Source organism: Tetrao urogallus (genome assembly GCF_951394365.1).
Source record: "Tetrao urogallus genome assembly, chromosome: 2".
NCBI lineage: Eukaryota > Metazoa > Chordata > Aves > Galliformes > Phasianidae > Tetrao > Tetrao urogallus.
This window is the reverse complement of record NC_136814.1, coordinates 54,729,355-54,750,146: the sequence shown is the minus strand read 5'-3', so window position 1 is coordinate 54,750,146 and position 20,792 is coordinate 54,729,355. Positions and strand designations below refer to the sequence as shown.

Below are 20,792 nucleotides of genomic sequence, written 5' to 3'. Positions count from 1 at the left end.
TAGATTTGCAACACTTCACATAAAAATTACAATGCTAGTTTAAGAAACCTGTATACTTTATTAATTCTCCAGTGTTGAAACAGGCATTGAGAACTTCCTTTCACAGATGTATCCCAAACTATTATCAGTCCTGAACTATCTCCTGAGAACATGTGGAGCCCTGTGAAATAAAAATATCGTCTCAGAAAACCATACAAAAGAACAAATAAAGACAAGGAGTTATGAACAAAAAGAAAGCTTCTTCTATTATTTTCAGGAATAGGCAAAAACAAATTACTTCATGTTTTGCTATGACATAGTCAGTACAAAACACATTTGCTAAATCTAGCATAAGTAAAATAAGTTAGACACTAGGATGCTAAAAATTTTATTAAATTCATTCATTTTCTATTCATATGCTAAAAATGAACATTCATAGCTCAGTGAGTGTTACAGAGAATCATGAGTTGGAAGGAACATTTAAAGGTCATGTAGTCCAACCCTCCTCCAATGAACAAGGACACCTACAGCTAGATCAGGTTGCTTAGAGTCCCCTCCAGTCTGTCCTTGCTTATCTTCAGGGACAGGTCACCTACATCTCTGGGCAACCAGCTCCAGTGCTTCACAACCCTTATAGTTAAAAAGCAACAACAACAAAAAACAACACCTTTTTCCTTATATTCAGTCTCAATCTTCCCTCCTTCAGTTTGAAACCATTTCCTTTCACAAGGTTTGAAACCTTGTCCTTCCACAACAGATCCTGCTAAAGAGTCAGTCCGTTTTTTGCTTACAGCCTCCTTTCAGATACCAAAAGGTTGCTCTCAGGTCTCCTATGAGCCTTCTCCAATCTGAACAGCCCTAGCTCTCACAGCCTGTACTCATAGGAGAGGAGTTCCATCATTTAGATCATTTTTGTGGCCCTCCTCTGGACACAATCCAACAGGTCCATGTCTCTCCGATAGTGAGGACTCCACATCTGGATGCAGTACTCCAAGTGAAGTCTCATCAACACAGAGTAGAGGAGGAGGATCACCTCCCTCATCCTGATGGCCACACTTTTTTTTTTTTTTTTTTTTTTTTTTAAAATGCAGCCCAGGATACAGTTGGTTTCTGGGCTGAGAAGGTACATAGCTATTCAGTCTGACCACCTGCCAGCCACCAGTTGTCTTAAGTCTTTTTCCACAGGGCTTTGCTCAATCCCTTAATTCCCCAGCTTTTATTGATAGTGAATGATAGTGATGACCATCTCATGCTTATCTATATATTCCCCAAGAGCAACTTGAACACGTTCCAATAGTTGATCTTAACTTAGGCACAAATTCTGCTTAGGAAAAACGCAACAATTTCCTCTACTTAGAAACTATAACCAATAATATTTCCAAAAACAAATCACACAACTACTAAGGAAGTCACTAATACCCAAAGTCAAATACTTTCAAGTACATTATTCATTCACCTATTTTCAACTCTCCCCACCAACCAGAGAATTATGTCAGTGCACCTGTGACACTACCCACTTTCAGCTGTTAATCTACCAGTTAACATTCTTCACAACATTTGAACTAATCTCTGCCCTCTTATCTCACCACCTTTCCACTTCAGCAGAGCATTAAAATTCTCAGTCTTATTTCTGTTATTCTATTTTTTATTTGTTTCTAGTCGGCAACTTCAAACAACACAGAGCATCTGTCTTTGTTACTGTTCTGATCACGTAATCTTTTCAAGTGCTGAGAGTTCTTTCAATCTGGTTTCAAACTTCCTGCTTCTGCTCTTAAATGATTACGTAATTCTTCAATTCCTTATCCAAACATGCTTTTTTTCCCCTATTTACCTCTCTACACTAGCTACCAGGCTTTCCACCAGCATACTTTTGCATTTGCATCCTCTGAATAGCAGTATCTGTACTTTATCTTCTGCTATTTTTTTGCTGCAATATATACAAAATATTAACCAGCAAATATTAGATAGTTACAGGGACAATGCAAACTTAAATTGCTATCAAAATTTGTCCAGTCATCACTGCTGAGTGACTACATCTTTTCTATGCTTACCATTCCTGATTACCCTTCAATTACATCAGGAACTACATGTCCCTTTTGTGCTTATCCAAAGTAGTTCCAAATAACACACAATACTAATATATTAATTACAAACAGAACTAAAATGATTTTATCATAGCATTTCACATTGCTTCTAGGAAATAAATCAAGTTGCACAAAACTGGTCTTCAGTTGAAGTAAGTAATATTTGAAGAAGTAATACCAGGTATATACCTTCAGTATCAAAACAAAGCGTGTTGATGAAACTTTTGTGACCATCAAGCTCTTGTAGCAGTTGCCCATGGATTTCTTTCACACTGGCATTCCATATTCTAATTACAGCATCATAACATCCTGTCACCACCAAAGAGTCAGAAACTGGGTGGTACTTAGCAGTGTAAACAAATGAAGGATGAGGGAAAACCTTCACTGCAGATGCAACTTGTGTTTCAATCTTCCACATTCTAAAAGGAAAAAATGTTAGGATATCTACTGAATAAAGCAATCATATACATGGGTAAAACTGATGCCTTACTTTATGCTAGTGGTTCTAAAGTCAAATGCTTGCAAACACTTAACAGCCATTTTTAATCATCCCAATTTGTTCCACATATAATCCTCTAATAAGCTATTTTCAAACAAGAATTAAGGTACGTCTAATACCTCACATAATACTCTGTCTTCTAGGTAAATTCAGGAGTACTTATTTAATGGATATTTTGCACATTTTAAAATACACCAGGTATTTCATGGAATGGCTTGGGTTTTTTCCTTCAGTTATAAACACATTATTAAAAGTGAGGTATCATTACAATAAAAACAAAATAGAAGTAAAAAAAGAATAAAAGCACAACTCACAAATGCGCATTCAGAACCAATAAAAAAAATTAAAAACCCAGAAAATTTTAAAAGCAATTATCTACCATACAGTGGCGATCATGATCTCAAAGACATTTTCTTCAGATAAATGCATAGTAAGAACCGAGTTTATTTCCTGTCCTTCACTATCCACAGCTGTAATATCAAGTTTTTCTTAAGAAGTGTTGTTTCATGCTCATCTGTTGAGCCTTTTCCTAAGATGAACCCATAAATGCAATGGTACACGGACTATGAAATAGAGGCAGATAGCACACTGCAGAGAGCACACAGTTACAATGTGGAATCTAATTGTTTGAGTGCTTAGTTTGAGGTTTTGTTTCCAGCAAATGCTGAAGAATTCTAATATCACTCTGAGGTGAGCTCATTACAAAGTTACAGTCACTAAGAGTACATCTATTAACTTGCAACTTAATGTACAAAGTCACAAACCTTTCTTAGAATGGTTTTGCTCTAACAGCAGAAAAGCTTACTTATTGCTCAGAAATAATGAGATATTAAATCTTAGGTAGGCTCAAAGGCAGCATTGCCAGTAGAAGACATTGTATAAAGAAGGATTAACTTCTGAGTTTTCCCTTCAGTCTTTTGTACAACTCTCTGAGTGATGATCCAGGTAATAAACTAATATGACTTTAAAATAACAAAGGTTCTTTCCCCGCTCATCCTTTAATTCTAATATGTTTCAAAAGTCAAGTAATTCCAACATTAAGGGATAAAGAAGAAAATTCTTTCCTGAACTGAGTCACTTTGAAGGCAGTGGGCAATAAACACAGGAAATAACTCATACTATGACTACGCATAGCACACAGAAAAGGAGGTAGATGGCTGCAGTTTCATCTTGCTGCCACAAATTCAAGAATTTAGGAACATTCATGGCATTCATACAAATAAATATAAACAACTGAAACCGACACCTCTTGTAATATAAAAAAAACCTTATTTTACCCCAGTCCAAATAAAATAAAATATTCTCTTTATTCATACACAGAAAAAGATAGGGGGATAGCAAAAAAGCTCCACATATATATCATTTAACAATTCTTCTGGTATTTTAATTATGCAACTCCCTGTAGCATTACTGAATTGCGTAACAGAAGCAACAGATAGGGATCTGAAGAACTTAAAAAAAAAAAAAAAAAAAAAAAAAAAAAAAAAAGAAAGCCTATGAAAATCTATGAAGTTGCTCATAACAAAATTCTGCAGTGTCATGGGCATATTTTCCTGTTTTCTACAGTTTTGAGAGTTTTGCTTCTAAACCTCAAACTGATTAGGATTTTAGTGTTAACACCGCATGGTAGAACACTTTTTAATTGTTGAGGAATGTGTGTACACATTCAGACATTGAAATAAGACAGTCCAATTCTAATTATGGCAATTTAAGTTGCAATATTTAGCCATATGTCCAGAAAAATCAAAATTTACATACGTGCAAAATGGCAGATTCAAACACATTTCAGAAATTTTAGATTTTCTATTTCCTGCCTCAGGTACAAATTTGCAAGTTTAATGTAGAGTACACAATGTCAGTTTCTGCAAGGACAGAATATTCCAATTGCGTCAATGATTTCTTGAAACATAGAGCCTTTTTTATTCATTGGTTTGCTGGGCTTTACATTTAGATACTACTATTTTTTGTGAAAGTTTTACTCTCAAATATATACACACAAAATTGTGTCAATTTCTTTCATGCTGCTGAAGCTATCTACCAGAAGATTTCTATCATACGTACCTGACAGTACCATCAGAGGATGCAGTAAGAAGGTGTTGACTGTCCTTTGACCAACAAAGATCATACACTATGTTAAGGTGACCATAGAATTCTCTCAGGAACTGTCCAGAAGGAATTTCATACACTAATGAAAGTTTAAATAGAACAATAAACATTTTGAAAGCATTAACAATCAATTGTACACAAATAAAGCAAAGATTAGTCTAACCTGAGGCTGAGTTTTTGCTAGTACAAGTTAGTTTATTTTCTTTACATTCTCATTTTCAGAAAACAGTAACAAACAGTTGCTAGATGTGCATGGACAGCAAGCATACACTTCCATCTAGTGGTTCACAGATGTCACAGATGTTTTAACCCTTCCTAACTCTTCAGATACTGGGCCCAACAGGTTTAAATTATTAAAACCACAGTTAAGATAAAGTACATTAGTTATAGAAAAATACTCCACAGTTTTAACTTACAAGCAATGGGATAGCCATTCTTTCCTGCACATGCTGCTGCCAGGGTTCTTCCATCATGAGAGAAACGAATACACAAACAGCCCATATCTCCACCTCGCAGTGAAAACAGATGTTTGTTTGGAATGCGACAAGCCTAGCTTTTCAGACAAGAATTGGGATTACAGAGTTATAAATATTGACTGAACAACACTCAAAACACTTTCTCAGCTCTTGTCTTGCATAAGTTTTCAAAAACTACTAATATTTGAAGGGAATTCAAAAGAAAAAAAAAAAAAAAAAAAAAATCAACCTCATAAATAGAGAGAGTTCTGTGTAACTTCCACCACATTTAGCTTGTCTAACAGAAATGAATATACAACTGACAAGTCTTTAAAACTCAAGGAAAACTAAAAAGAAAACGTCCTTCATTTTAAGATACACTTAGCTATGACTATCATTCATATTATATGCTATGGAGTTAGCAACTCAAGTTTCATTAAGTAGTCTAAGTAAAACTTTCAGTAATTTAATAGCTGCAGTGTGAACTCAGAAAACTAACCACAGGCACACAAAAGTTTGGTCTGCCAAATCACCTTCAGCATTCCTCATTGGTATTGTAATTCCCCATTATTAATATTTTTCCAATGTTTAACTGTCAAAAAGTTATATTGGTATTAGTGTTTTATCATCTCTTAAAACACCTCTTTTATCCATGGGCTTTTTCCTCAAAACTAAATTCAAAACTTAAGAGAAACTAAACAAACCAGAATAGTCATTTGACTATTTAACCTAAATTTGATTTATTTTTCAGAATGACAAATGAACAGATTTCTATGCACTTAAAATATACAAATATTCTTATGATCTGCTTATGAAATAATTTAGTATATGTTCGTCACTTAAGAATACAAGTAAATGCATCTTGGTAAAAACTATATATGTGAGGAGGTGTATTTTTTCTTTTTAACCTCTCTTTAAATTAAAAGATTACAACGTTGAATCAACTTCAGCTTCCAAAAAAAAAAAAAACCACACATTTTACTTACACTTCATATAGCTTGAGTTCATATAAAAATATTTCATAGGAAACTCAGTTCACAATAGAGCATTTTGGAAAAATATCATCTATCTATATTTATGGAGACAGATAAAAATATATTTTAAAGATAATTTATTCTTAAAATAATTTTTCTGTATACAAAGAAAATAACCTTGAATTTTTTTTTATTTATTTATTTATTTATTTTTTTTTTAAGAAAAACATTGGCTTTAGTATTCTTCAGAGCAACATCCTCCTAACATTACAAAAATGTTTTCAGTGGACATCATATCACAAAACAGATCACTGTTGGTAACAAAGGTTTAGTTAAGAATAAAGGAGCTGTCAATTTTATTTTTATTGCAAACTAATATTCTTAGGATTTTTCTTTCACTTCTCTTTGAATAAACACTTACTTGCAGAATGGCAATTTTTGGAAAATTAACATTAACATGAATAAACATTTCAGGGAACCTGCCATTTGTAGCAAGAAAATCTGCACTGTGGAACAGTCTTACCTATTCTTTAGGATTATAATTAGCAAACATTACTAGGAAATAAAGGTTTAGATATATTGAAGTGTTCTCCTTGAAAGTAGGTGTACAATTTAGCTTAAGCTTGAGAACTGTCTTCCTAACTTACTTACTTTCCTTACTTACGTACCTGAATAGCCTTTCAGATTCCTAGAGAATTCTGAAGACGAAAACACTTGACTCTTCTGGGAAAAACAGTTGGATGAATTATATTGGTTGGAAGCTGTGCTTTCTCTGCTACCTCAGAGAGATCTTTGCATTTTGCGCTTTTAGTAGTGTTGTTTTGTTCTCTCATGTTTTAATGCCTCATAACACATCATACAGATAAAGCTATTAAGAGGTAATAAAACTTTAAATTATGTTTTACTTCAAAAGGAAAATAAAACACCTCACCTGTCCAGGAAGCCTTGACCACTTCAGCCGCTCTTTTTTCTCCTCTAGAGAACTGACTTCACATGATCTTTTAGATCCCTCCCCACGGAGCTCACACAGTGTTGCACTACTTTGTTCCTGTTGAACAGCCACCATAGAATGGAAAGAAGGGGCAACCTTAAGGCAAAAAAAAATAATTATTAGGGAAAAAGTTCATAAAATAAACATTGTCTTATCTGAAAAGATTCGGAAGTACTTTTAACTTCAAGTGGGTTGTTTGTTTTACAGACGAAAAAACGAAGAGACTGGAAAGAATCTCATACATGAGATTCAAATATTAGGAAATTTATTTAAAGCAATTCATAAGTAAGTGACTTACTGTTCCTCTCACAGAATTTACACATTTGCATGAGTCCAGTGACTAAAAAAAGCATTTCTCCTAATGAGAAGGAATATCTGTTTTCCAGAAAATACCCTGAATTTTCTGTCAATGGCAGAATATGCAATGCTACAAGTGGGAGAAAGCATCTATTTTTCCAAAGATAGCCACAAAGCACTGAGTTTGGAACAAATATCTTAAGATGCAAAGTTGTATTATAGCTAGTTATGTACTATTTTACATTCTACACACAAGGCTAGCATTTATATACATGCACACATATGAGACACACACTGAAGCTATTTACACAGATTTTTCTGTAGGAGCCTAGTACCAGTAAATACATAAAATTTAACTTACATGATCTGGCAGTTTTATGCCTCTTACAGTAACATATAAAGTTGATGGGTAACGACTTCTAGGACATTTTGCCCACCAGTCATAAACTTCAACAACGTCTGAATGTGACCTGGTCTTTGAAGGTGGGTAATACAATTGCAGACGGAGTCTTCCATCAACGTTTAGAACTCCATTTGCACCAACAAGCTGTAAATGCGATTAAAAAGAGAAGCGTGTAATGCTGTAATGTGATTGAAAACACAGCAGTGACAGTGGGGTAGAAGGGTCTAGGCTGCAGCAAGCGAGGATAAGCCCAAGCACAGTAGGCATAGATGCAGAAACAATGGCAAAAAAATGAAAGTAAAAATGCTGGTCACCATTAGAAAGCCTTAGGCAACCAGGAATTCCAGCAAGATACCCCTGCCTCCACTGCCAACCCTTAAAAGACACCTGGGAGGGAGTGAATCCTGGCTCCACCCCTTCCAGTCACTCAGGTGCATTGCATACACCTGAGCTCCCCAAGGTTGGCACTACCTTCCCACCAGGTGCTCAATCACTGGTTCAGGCCATGACTTAACATTTCCACTACAAATGTTTAAACAAAACTAATAAAAATCTTTCATTATTTCTAATATTACAAATGAACATAGCATAAATTCTGAAATCCACTTTCCTCTGGGGAAGATTATTATTCCTAAAAGTGGTAATGAAATAATGAAATACCTTAATCATGAAATCACAAAGACTAACACTTAGACAGTGGTCTAGTTCTTAAAGTATATTTCACATGCACAGCAATGATATCCTGCATATGGGAAGACCTCTGCAGCCTCATTTATTTATTTTTTTTTAAATAATCATTTGCTGGAATCACCGAAATCCTTAATGACTGTGAATCCATAAAAAATCTCTTCCAAATCTGCCTCCTCATCCACACTTGGGTTGTTAGAGTTAGGGTAGAATGGTTAAGTTGCAGTTGGACTTGATAATCTTAAAAGTCTTTTCCAACCAGGGCAATTCTGTGATTCTATGATAACTTTGATTTCTAGAGCTCAGGGCATTACTAAGACTGACTCAGAGCAGAAGATATAATAAAAAATTTCACACTTCAGAGGAAATTGATGTAAATTCCTCTCTGAACATGAAGTCATACTGTCAGAACAAGTCAGAAGTTAACACTTATGTTTTTCATTCTGTGTACCTACTGCCATTGACATTTATCTAGACACTTCTACACTCGTAGACAGATGAAAGGATAATGCGGACAGATGCAACAGTAATGAAGAACAGGTCAGTTTTATTTGTATTTATGAGCTTGAAGTCCATCCTTCCTTTCATTCAGGAGCACAGCTCTAGCTGTATGCACACCCAGACAGGGGATTCCGATTCCTGTAGAATCATCTTGGGATGAGATAAGAATCATTACAGAATGATCAGGAGGTCCCTGTGCTTTCCCGTAAGCTTGCAGTCCATTTATCTTCTCCTGTATGTCTCATGTTATGGACTGCTTCACGGCTGTCAAAATTTATCATCCACTGAGGTAGTTAAAAACTAACAACCCTGAAGCAGGTTAAAACATATAATAATCTTGTTAGATCTTAAAAGCCCAAACGAAGACACTTGAGTTTCCCCTAAATAGAGTTAAAAAAGCACGACATGCAGGCTCTATCTCACTGCTGCAGCATCTCAAGCTCTGCAATTAAAAATGGCAGTCATTTTATTATGAGGCTAGGGAGTCTTTCTGAAAACTGGTCAACTCAAAATAGCAAGTTCCTACTTTCCCTGTCCAAGATAGTCTCTTATTCTTGATGAGCAAATAAAATGTGGAAATTATTCCACATTCTATACCCTCTTGAAAAAATAGTTATTCTTTACTGAATTTCCTCTGGACTTGATCTAGAGAAGAGAGAAGGAAGGATGTGAACAGGCAGGAAAGGACTTGTTTTTCATCACCACTGCCTGAAAATATTCAAAAGTATTTTACCACTTACTAGTAGTTATTTTATATAATTTAATTAAAAAGATTTCTAATATTTTCTTCATTTAAAAATTCACAATACCTTTAGAAATGCCCAGCAGATTTTTCGGAAACCACAGTCCTGAATTTGTGCATCAGAGTTGACTCTCACTTCATCCATACTTAGAAAATCAAGGATCTGCAAGCATTAGTAGGAATATAACTGTACTTTTAGTGAATATATACTTTACAGCAATAAAAAAATACCACTAAAAATGCACTAGATGTGATTTATTACGGATTTCAGTGTTATACAGTTACAAAAAAAAAAAAAAAAAAAAAGTACTTCCTCCACACAATGACACAATTAGAAGCAAAAGGACCTTTTGCATTTACCTGATGACTATTTATGATCTGTTTTAAAAAAGAAGTGTTTTTTTTTTTTTCTTTAAGATCAGGTTCATTTTTTTTTCTCCCTTCTTCCTCAATTAAAAAAAGGAAAAAGATCATGAATAATTTACATAAATCCTACAGTTCACATATGATACGTACAGATAACATTCCTAACAGGCAAAACAAGCTGTAAAATAATCTAACTGGAAAAAGATCGGTCAAAAAGTTAATTTTCCTTCTTAACTTCATCAGTTAGCCTATAAGAGCCTTCATTTTTCTAATCAGATCAGAATCTTCTCATATATAGCAACTCCTTTAAATTTATGAAGCATATAAAAAACTTACAATCATTTCATTTTCTAAGTTATACTTCAAAAACCATGGTGTTCAAACAGCAGGTTTTTGGTGTAGTCATACTTTTGGCTCCACCATCATAATTCCCACAAAGAATTTTAAACACAACTGTAGTTAGATCTGTGCTAAGTAACTGGAGACTCTTAATTCTAGACATGTTCATTTACGAGTGTCACAGAAAATTAAAAAAAAAAAAAGCAACAGACGGTGAGATTGTATATATAAGGTATTTGAATTAGAAAAACAAGGAATAAAGAAATAATATATTAGCTTTGCAATTTCAGTTAAATACTGCAGAATCTCTCTTTGTATACACTTTTTACAATAATTGAAATACTTAAGCAGAAAATTATGTTAAAAACCTACTCTACAATTTCTAAAATGTTAATAGAAAACAGGGCAATGGCTTGTTCATTGGTACAATGGAAAAGACACACTGCTGCAAGCACACTGACTCCGTCTTTGAGTTCCCCCCATCCTTCCCCCCTCAAGAACTTAAGCTTCTTTTCATATTTCAAGAATTGCCACCCCAGATATGTGTACAGACTGGGAGAATTCATTGAGAGCAGCCCTGCAGAGAAAGACTTGAGGGCTCTCATATGAAAAGCTGGACATGAGCCAGCAGTGTGCTCTTGCAGCCCAGGAGGCCACGAAGATGATCAGAGCACTGAAGAACCTCTCCTATGCAGAAAGGCTGAGGGACCTGGGCTTGTTCAGGAGAAGTACTCTAAGAAGAGCTTACTGTGCTCTTCTTGTACTCAAAAGGAGCTTATAAAAAGATATATATTATTTAGTCTCATAGTGACAGGACAAGAGAGAACACTTTTAAACGAAAAAGGAGAGTCAGATCAGATGTTAGACAGGAATTCTTTACTGAGAGGATGGTGAAGTAGTGGCACAGGCTGCCCAGAGAAGCTGTGGGTGCCCCATCCCTGAAGGCATTCAAGGCCAGGTTGGATGGGGCTCTATGTAACCTGATCTGGTGGGTGACAACCCTGCCCACAGCAAGGCGGTTGAAAACCTAACATTCCTTCCAACTCAAGCCATTCAATGTTTCAAATATGAATGTAGAAAAGAAAGTGTTATCTTTTTTTACATGGTATCATCCCTCATGATTTGAAGTGATCTTAATGAGCCTTTACATTGAGTTTGTTAGCTGAGTTCATAAGAAAACTTGATTCTTACAGATCAGGGTTTTTTTTGACTTATTTATAAGTGGTGTTAAAAACACCAATGTTACTTTTTGAAACATCCACTTAGTGCTGTATATTAAAGCTTCACTTGTAATTCAATATAACTGAAATAAAACACTTGAATAAGCCATATATACACTCTTGAATTACACACAAACTTTACAAAATCAAAACAATCAAAACATTGAAATATTTTATCTTACCTCAAAAAACAGAATTACTTGAGGGCTTTCCTCAGTGTTTTGAATAAAATAATTAAAGCGCTCATTAAATATGATTTGTTCCTCCCAATCTGGAACTGTTGACTTAAACTGTCTAAAGTCATATGGCTGTGTCATAATAGGAAGAATGTGGTCGATCTGCTCTTCCTCACTGGAAGACACAACTTTCCTCTCCCTGTATAAAAGTTTCCAAAAAGTTATAATAGTTTTAATGTCTTAAAACCACAAAACTCAAACAAAACAGTAACTTTGATTAATGAAAGAAAAATATAAGATAACATTTGATTTTAGGGAAAAAAAAATAATCAAAAAACACAAAGATTAAAACAATTGGTGAAGTACACAGAAAGTGGCACAGTAGAATTTTTAAATTCTAACAATCATGCCACTGTGACCACATTTATGCATAATGATTCTGATAGAGTCTATGGCGTAAAAAGTGTTAGAATTTGCTTTTCAGGATAATTATGGATAATAACAGTGAAATGAAGTAACAGAAGTGATTAGAAAAATGTAAAGGACTGAACTTCACTTAAAGATTTTAGAAATTATTTTATGGAAATGAAAAGGCAAATGCTGCTTACACCACAAGAGTTTTGCTTGCTTATTCTAATTTGGCATCTGAGCCAAGAAAATTTGAGACACTGTCTCTCAGGAAAGAATACAGAATAAACAGTGTAGTAAACATGCAGACCTTAAAAGCAATTAAAAAAAATAGCACAGATAATTTTAAAGAGTCAAAAAAGAATGAACATCATCCTAATTTACTGTAAGCATTATCAGAGATGTAGAAGCTGCCAAGAGACCTCATAAGGTTCAGAGTTATTTTCATGATCCATTTTAACAGGAGAAAAAAACATACGTATTTGTAACAATCACAGACAACAGAAACAGTTTACTAAGCAAAAGTCACCTATGTTCCTTTTTGACATATAAGCCACTTTTCTGATCAACGATATGGATTTTAACGACAGGATGAGATACAAGATCAGTCTTAAGTCGATCAGATCGATGGATATAAACTCCCAACACAAGATCATCATCAGAACCAAATTTAGACTGAGTTGAAATTTCTGAAGTCCTCATTTCTTCATCATTTTCTGCAGAAACTCCTGTGTTATCTTCTATAAACAGTAAGAAACAAACAAACAAAAAACAACAACAAAACCCAGAGATTAATGTAGCAGCTTAATGAGTAAAAATATTTCATGTTCACCATAAAATTTGCAACACGGTTACAGTTTAAACACAATTGAAAACACGACTGAAAGAATATATATAAATGCATGTAAACTATCTCTATTAAAAATATTTAAAATCAGAGGTCTTCCTCTTGATTGACATAAGCTCTTCTCTGCCAGAATTACTTAAAATTGATATAGTTCACTAACCTGTCCTGGGCTATGGCCTATAATTTTATTTTATTTTTTAAAAACTATATAAGCAACGACTGATGCTTTCTCTAGTGCACTCTCCCTGAATCTACCAAACACCTGCTGAGGAACATCCCAATTTAGAAGTTACAGAGAGACTGCCATCCTTAATAGTTAGCAAAACATGAATTTGTGTAACACCCCTTTTTTAAAAAATTGCTTCCTATTTTGGACTCTGCAATATTTGAAGAAATTAATTCTCCAGTATGACTACATGCTACCTGAAAAAGTATTTCTTACATTTGAACTGAGCAACAGGTTAAAACAATACGCTATTTATAAAGTAAGATGTGATTAAATAATCAAAGGGTAATCAGAATATGAAACTAAATAGTAATATATAAAGCTAGGGTATATATATAAAATTCTGTATTATTCCTAAAATACACTTAACATCTTCACAATTTTAAAACTAACTCCAGTAAATGAATTCTCAAGATTATATACAGATACACAAAATTAACTTCCTTACAATTGATTATTAGAATTGGAAGCAAAAAGATACAACTATTTAAAGAAACAGATGCAACTCCAATTCCAGTCTCAACCACTATTGAGGGAGCACTAGTGGCAAAATATTTAGATGAAAAACAAAAGGAAAAAAACAACAAAGTGATTTGGATATAGCAGCACACCATTCATTTTGCTAGCAGACCTTTTTTGGTTTTCTTTTTAATCTTCTTTGCTTTAGGTTTCTGTTTTTCCATGCTTTCCTCCAGGTTCTGTTCTTCTGATACAAATTCTCTTTCCAACAAATGATTTTCATTATTACCTTCTGCTGGATGATGCTGCAGCTCAGAAAGGGACATTGCACTGCAATGTAATGGATTACTGTCAACAATTGCATTCTGTGACATATGGAAAAACTGTATGGAAGATTCAGAATCCATAAATTTAATATTAATGTCAAGAGTGTTCTGTAACATCTATTTCATAACAGAATTATCCAGTTATCTCACCACTTAACGTATAAACACAAAAGCTCCCTGACTGAATTATCTTAATATGAAAAACGTTGCTTAAGATTCATACACAAGTGGTATACTTATCACAATACCTTGTTTCAGCTTTGCATACAACTGCTACTTCTTTCTTCTTTTTCTTCTTTTTGCCCACTTCGTCGCTCAGTGCAACTTCATTGCTTTGAACAGCAGAGGTAAATTCAGACACCTGTTCTTTAAGTTTCATCCTTATTTTCTTTTTAATTGCATTTATCTCATTCTCAGCCACATGCAACTGATAGGCTTGAATTAGCTCTTCTTCCTCTTCTAATTCAATTGCATTTCTCACTTCAGTGAAGGAATTTTTTGCCTTTCCATCACCTCCTTGATGAGGTATGTCTGTTTGTGATTTACTTTTTGTCTTTTTCTTTGGAAAATCATTAAGCTTTTTTCCAAAACTCTCCAATTCAGCCTCACATAAATTTTCCTCCTCATTAAATTGTTCTTGTAACAATGATTTCTTTTTCTTCTTGTTAGACTTTGCTTGCTTGCTTGCCTCTCCACTAACAACATCGTTATTTATTTTCTCTGCGATTGATGTTTTCTCTCTGAGTTTATTTTTTGTAAATCGAGGACTCTCTTCTTCAGGATTGTACGTGTTGTTTATAATTGCTTCATCGTGCCCACTTTCCTTTGTTAGATCGATGTTACTTCTAAAAGTGTCAAGCTATAAATGAAAAGAATATGAAATATAATAAAATCACGCTCTAAGGATGAACATACTACTTTGTTATCTCTTCAGCAATATTACACAAAGTAAAATCAAGGATCTAATAGTTCTTATGTTTAAAATTAACAAGTGACAGACTGAAAGACAACAGATAATTCACACTGGAAAAAAAAAAAAAAAAATGTATTTGGACACTTCACCTTCAGTACAGTTTCATATGTTTTCGAATGACTCATGCATATCTAGCAAAAAGAAACCAGTAAATCCACTCCAGTAAGTATACTGCGTAAGTATGCTTTACACTATGACAGACTGGAAAACAACATGCAGCATGAAAACAAATATTTTCACCCTTTTAAAATGCAAGTTAGAGACAAGCTTCAGGGACCATAAAGAAGATCATGTTGACTGTTAGCCTTTGATAGATCATTACTCCATCAAGCCTTGTACTAAACTTATAAGGTAAAATGTTAGTAGCAAGAGAGCTGCAGGGATAGCCTCTCTGAGCAGAGACCAGCACCACCTCGTGTCAGATTCAGCTGCTCCAACACATATTTGTCACTGTGAAAGCAAATTTAAAACATAAAAAAAGCAGTTCCTCAGACACACAGCCTGTGTGATCTTAACTTGGGCCATGTTTTCTACACATACAATTTAATTACAAAAAGTAATTAAAACATCACTTGCATCAGACTGGGTGCTGGACAGACAAGAGGACACTGCTAGAAAGATCATCTATCTGAAAAGCAGAACCACGGGAGATCAGCTAAGAGCAACTGTCTATGTATAACACACTTGATCCAAGTTAGAAAAAGCACCCCATCTGGAAAAGCAGCTCAGAGGACAGTGATACCTTTGGAATAACTCCAGCACATCTGGTCCTGACCTCATCAGCTTAAAGCATAGAACAAACAAGGTGGCTTTTTTCAGGACTGTCACATTAGGATAACTGGGCAGAGGAAGCTACCTGCCCAAGAACAGGTTTGCTTGTGCAGCTGATTTGACAGGAGAGGATCGGGCACAGGCAAATGCACACAGGCTGGCTAACACACAAGCTAACTTTTCATTTGCCACCTGTACTCCAGAGCTGACAGCAGTTTCTTTTATAAAAAACTTCTCAAATGTGCATGTGTGGAAACCTGGAAACACAAACTGGTTTTGCTCATGATATCAAGCATTACATGGGCAACTGTATGTCTTCCCACAACACAGATACACCTCCGAAGAATAAGAACCAGCACTTGCCAACTCACTGAAGGGCTGAGCTGGCCACTGATTCTGCTTGCAGTGAGATAGTAAAAAGAAAGCCTGAAATGGACACACATAATGCAGTCCTGCCTTGAATATAACACCTTAGTTTTCAATGTATGCTCATCTCAGTATTATCAGCTGGTTAGGCTGTAGACTAGGAAAGAATTTCTTGACTCACAGTCTTGTTTGTCACCTGGTAGAAAACTTCATAGACTTTTTTTTTTTTTTGTTAGTTTTATATCTTCTTTTCTACCAGAAAATCTATATTGACATAAATGTATTAAATCCTTGCTTGATCTGACGTTTAGCTCATTCTAATAACTTGTAATAAGAGGTACAATGGGGGAAAAAATAAGTATAGAGACTGTTAGCCTTGGAAGGGTTAATAGCAAATTCCTTTCCTGACTGTGTCTTGATGTCTTGCTTTTTCAGCCCTGCCTGGAGGTGTCAGAGCCACTGCACCTCTGGCTACTAAGCAGCAAAGTAGATCTTCATCAGCCACAGCTGACATCTATATCCATTTGCATTACAATCCCTTCATTCCTATCAGTTGTGTCTTGAAACTCATCCTGCCCTACTGCCATGGCTTCTCCCCTTCCAGTCAGACTGCTTCCTTTCTCTCCTGCTAATAGGCAACATAGAATGCAGCAGGTGAGCAGTCTCTTTATCACATCTGACAATTAAAAAAAATCACAGCAACCTCCTGCAGTTCCAAACTCAGATCTCAAGGAAACATTGGACTACGAAGAAAAGGTTTTATTACTTTAAGAAAGACTAGGTTCGGTAAGAACAAAAGCAGCAGCCTGGGACATTTCCAGTGGAAACATGCTCTCAGCTATGACCTGTTTCTTATCAAACCTGGGAAACCATTTATGGCAAGTATGTGGCACAAAGACAAACATCACTGATGAATTTCACATTACTTAAAGATATCCGATACTCCATACAGTTGTTATATGAAGTGAGCAAAACTGGCAGAGAACCAGACAAATCTCACCATCTCTTTCTCTTGCTTTCTGACAAACATTTATTTCTCACAAAGAAATGAAAGGCATTTGCTGAATCACTCATAGAAATTCCTACCTAAATGCAGCATGGAAAATATCAATGTGAGCTCTTAAATCTTTGACAGGCTTTAAGGAAATATTCAAAACTATCAGTGCAAGGTTTCAATACATATTGTTCTCAATTTTTCTTTTTTGTTTAGTTTTTTGATTGGTTTAAGCTCACAGCTCCGCCCACACTAATACTAAAAATGCTCCTTTTTTGGTGTGCATCAGCTTTTGCTTCTGTTCACCATGATTGTACTTCAGGCATTGCTAGCTGACTCCAAAACAGTAGTGTTTTCACATCAGAAACATTTGAATTGAAAACCAACTTAAAAATCAAAATAAGCATTAGATTCTTATGTGATAGTATATAGTTGCATGTGAATATGCAATTATGTGCTCAAAAACACATCATCCTTAAAATTTACAAATTAAAAAAAAATACTCATGTTTCATAGAAGCACAGAACGGCTTGGGTTGGAAGTGGCTTTAAAGGTCACCTACTCCCATCAGCATCAGAATACCCATATAGTCAAATTTGTGCTGCAAAAGATTTCTGTATTATTGTGTTAGCAGGGCTTTTAGTATCACTTTTGCAGAAGTCTTATATCAGAAAATGATGGTAACCTTGCAAGGAGTTGTTAGCTGTGACTGCTGGCTTAAGTAATTTAATAGCTAGTAATGCACTGAGCTTCAACATAGAACAACCTTCATCCACTGTGGTATTTCTTTTTCATAGGGAATGATCTTCAGAACAGCAATACAGTGCTTGGTGATCCTCTCTCGATTACTTTAGAACTAGAACAGGGCCATAGTTCCAATTGTCTCTGATTGCATCAGGGACTATTTAAGCAATGGAGAGGCATTGTTCAAAATGTAAGCATGGTTGAGATACTCAAAAGGATGTTTTGACACTTAATTTCTTAAGCTGTTACTAGTTGCATTTAACTGTGGCAATGTTTGCATACTATGTTTCAAAACCTGTAATACATAACAACTTAGCACAGATGCTCTTTCCTTCTCTGCTACTGAAGTAAACCTAAAAACTGAGTACTCTTGTAGTTACACCTGCCAGCAAAGCAAAAGGCTTTTTTATATTTTAAACATCACACTGATTCTCTGTATATACTACTGACAACCCAATACATGCTCCAAGGCTCACAAAGTAAATACATATATACGTACCCATAAATACTAGCTTCATATGATCAAACGACAAACTTACGCTTCTATAAGACAACTTTAAGTTTTATCTCTAAGTATATTTAGTAGTCACATAATAAATAACAAATATATGTAAAGATCTGAGATTATATAAAATAGCATTCCATTGTCTTTAACAAGTTACACAAGAATGAACTTTCACTTCCAACGTGTGGAATGGATGCAACTGCTAGAAAAAAAGACAGCATAAAACCTAACAGGAAGAAAATAAGAAAAACAAAATCAAAAAACTTGTCTTTTAAGCAAATTCCTTTCCTTGGAAATTCCAATCGTCGTCAATAGCTGGGATTGTATAGGACTCAAACACTATGTTTCTGTTCAGGAAAAATGTTATGATATAAACTCAGAGGAATCTCTCGGGTTCTTTTAACTAGAGACATGCCACAAACAAAGAAGTCATCTAACCATGCGGTCATCTTGATAGAAGCATTCATAATCTGCAAGTCTAAGCTAAGGCATGATCTTTAAAATGGGAGTACTGCATAAGTACACATGCAGCGACACAGGTAAAGCAGCATAGTTCAGCAAATGCAAAAAATACATTATTATGGAGATCAAAATGAAAAAACATTTCAAGTACCATTTACTGTTTGTAAATTCCTGTATCAGTAACTTTAGGGAATGAAATTGATGATGATCTAAGTTCTTATCAGTTCTCAATTCACAGATGTATTACACATCTGTATTACTCTCAAAACCAAATACTGTTATGGCTACAATTCCACATTATTCTATCATTCAGATTCCTACTGAAGTCAATAGTGAATTTAAAAACTGCAACAATTTTAAAAAAACATAATGGGAAAAAGTACTGACAGACTTCAAATGAGTGCACTTATCATTTATTCCTTTCCAAAATTACTTACCAAATAATTCTGACATGCTGCTGAAGTAAAACTTCTGGTATGCAAACAACAAATAAAACCCACGTTAAGCCAAAAGACATGTAAGCATTTTGTTCAGAGTATAAACTGTATTTCAGCACATTTCACTTCTGAAGTACATTTTCCTGGTCTTTTTCCATTGAGAAAGGCAGCTAACCAAAAGCTGGATGCATTCAAACTTACCACAATATTCTCCTGAGAGTGGGACTTCTTTTTCCTTGAATTCTTTTTGTCTGCCAGGCCAGCATGTTGTCTGAAGATTTCCTCAAAGCGAACCTTGGTTTTTGCTTTTGCCTCACTTTCAACTGAAAAAAGTAAATTAGCCTATGATTCGAAAACCACTACTCCTACAAAAGTGCTTTAACATGACAGGAGGCAGTAATTATTTTTATCAGGAAAAAAGTTACCAAGAAATGTGTTTAGTACTCAGTTAAGAATTTCCACTGACAGTGTAAACTGCAAGAGGATTACTTGGCAACATGGTACAAACACGGCTGCTACTCACTGATGAAACTGGCACAGTTTTTAATCTGTTTCCTGAAGAAAGCAGATTTTTGAACCGCACACACATCAGGATCAGCAAAAGACCTTGGGCTAGCCAAAGCAGAGCACAGGCGACTGCCCTCATCATTTATGAGCAGAGGTACCCTGATAAAAGAGGTTAACATACTGTCTCCGCGAAAAGGAGCTGCTCTGGGTTCTTACTGAGCCTGAAACAAATCTGCAAGAGGAAGAAGCACCTATGGATCTGAAACCAGCTAATGTTGAGAGCCTCTGCCTTTCTCTGAACCACAATATTGTTATCAGCAGCATTTTGACCCTTGAAGTAGCAGGTGTTCTAGCTCTGCCACCCTATGCCCAGGCAATGCTTAATTTATAGCTAACTTTAAAATGTAATCCAGCACACCACCAGAAAAGGTTACTGAGTCCTCAGCTAAAGCATATGTACCACAGTAATTAAAATATTTAAAAAAGCAGACAAATTTAAAAAATTAAAAAAAAAAAAAAATAGTACTTCAAAAACCAGATACAACCAACAGAACAAAACAAAAGCAATGCAGCTTAAAAATTCATCAACAGAAGAAGCTCCTATTGCATAGTTCTATCTATTAAAATACACATCAGAAGTTAAACACAAATATTCTTACCTGTTGGCATTTTCAGTCCTCAGTTAAAGGCGGCTCAACAGAACAGCTGCTTCTTCCTCAGGATTCATTTTTTTTTTTTTTTTTTTTCTCCAAAGTAATTAACGACTTTAATTAACGCAACTAGTCCATGGACTTGAAGCTACAAATTGAATGCATATTCATTAACATCAAGTATGAGTACAGGTCTTTCAGACAGTCTAGAAATAAGTATTTCTCTAAATTACAAGTTCTCTGCTGTCAAATATCAGCACCAAATACTTGTTATTTCAAAGCAAAAAATAAAAAGCTA

General features: G+C 35.0%; 1 protein-coding gene across 1 annotated transcript in view; it reads right to left on the bottom strand.

Moving 5' to 3' along the window:
• The window catches only part of AHI1 (Abelson helper integration site 1), a gene marked incomplete at its 3' end in the record, with an annotated part of 84,499 nt that extends 63,908 nt beyond the window's left edge, over positions 1-20,591 (bottom strand). The window contains exons 1-13 of the mRNA XM_079532790.1: positions 20,504-20,591; positions 19,539-19,660; positions 14,334-14,944; positions 13,932-14,089; positions 12,757-12,967; positions 11,826-12,018; positions 9,786-9,881; positions 7,747-7,932; positions 7,029-7,184; positions 5,085-5,217; positions 4,624-4,747; positions 2,253-2,482; positions 57-160 (exon numbers count right to left, since the gene is read on the bottom strand). Coding sequence (XP_079388916.1) covers positions 57-160; positions 2,253-2,482; positions 4,624-4,747; positions 5,085-5,217; positions 7,029-7,184; positions 7,747-7,932; positions 9,786-9,881; positions 11,826-12,018; positions 12,757-12,967; positions 13,932-14,089; positions 14,334-14,944; positions 19,539-19,660; positions 20,504-20,513 — 2,334 coding nt within the window. The 5' untranslated portion in view covers positions 20,514-20,591. The remainder of the gene's footprint in view (positions 1-56; positions 161-2,252; positions 2,483-4,623; positions 4,748-5,084; positions 5,218-7,028; positions 7,185-7,746; positions 7,933-9,785; positions 9,882-11,825; positions 12,019-12,756; positions 12,968-13,931; positions 14,090-14,333; positions 14,945-19,538; positions 19,661-20,503) is intronic.
• Positions 20,592-20,792: the final 201 nt, after the last annotated feature.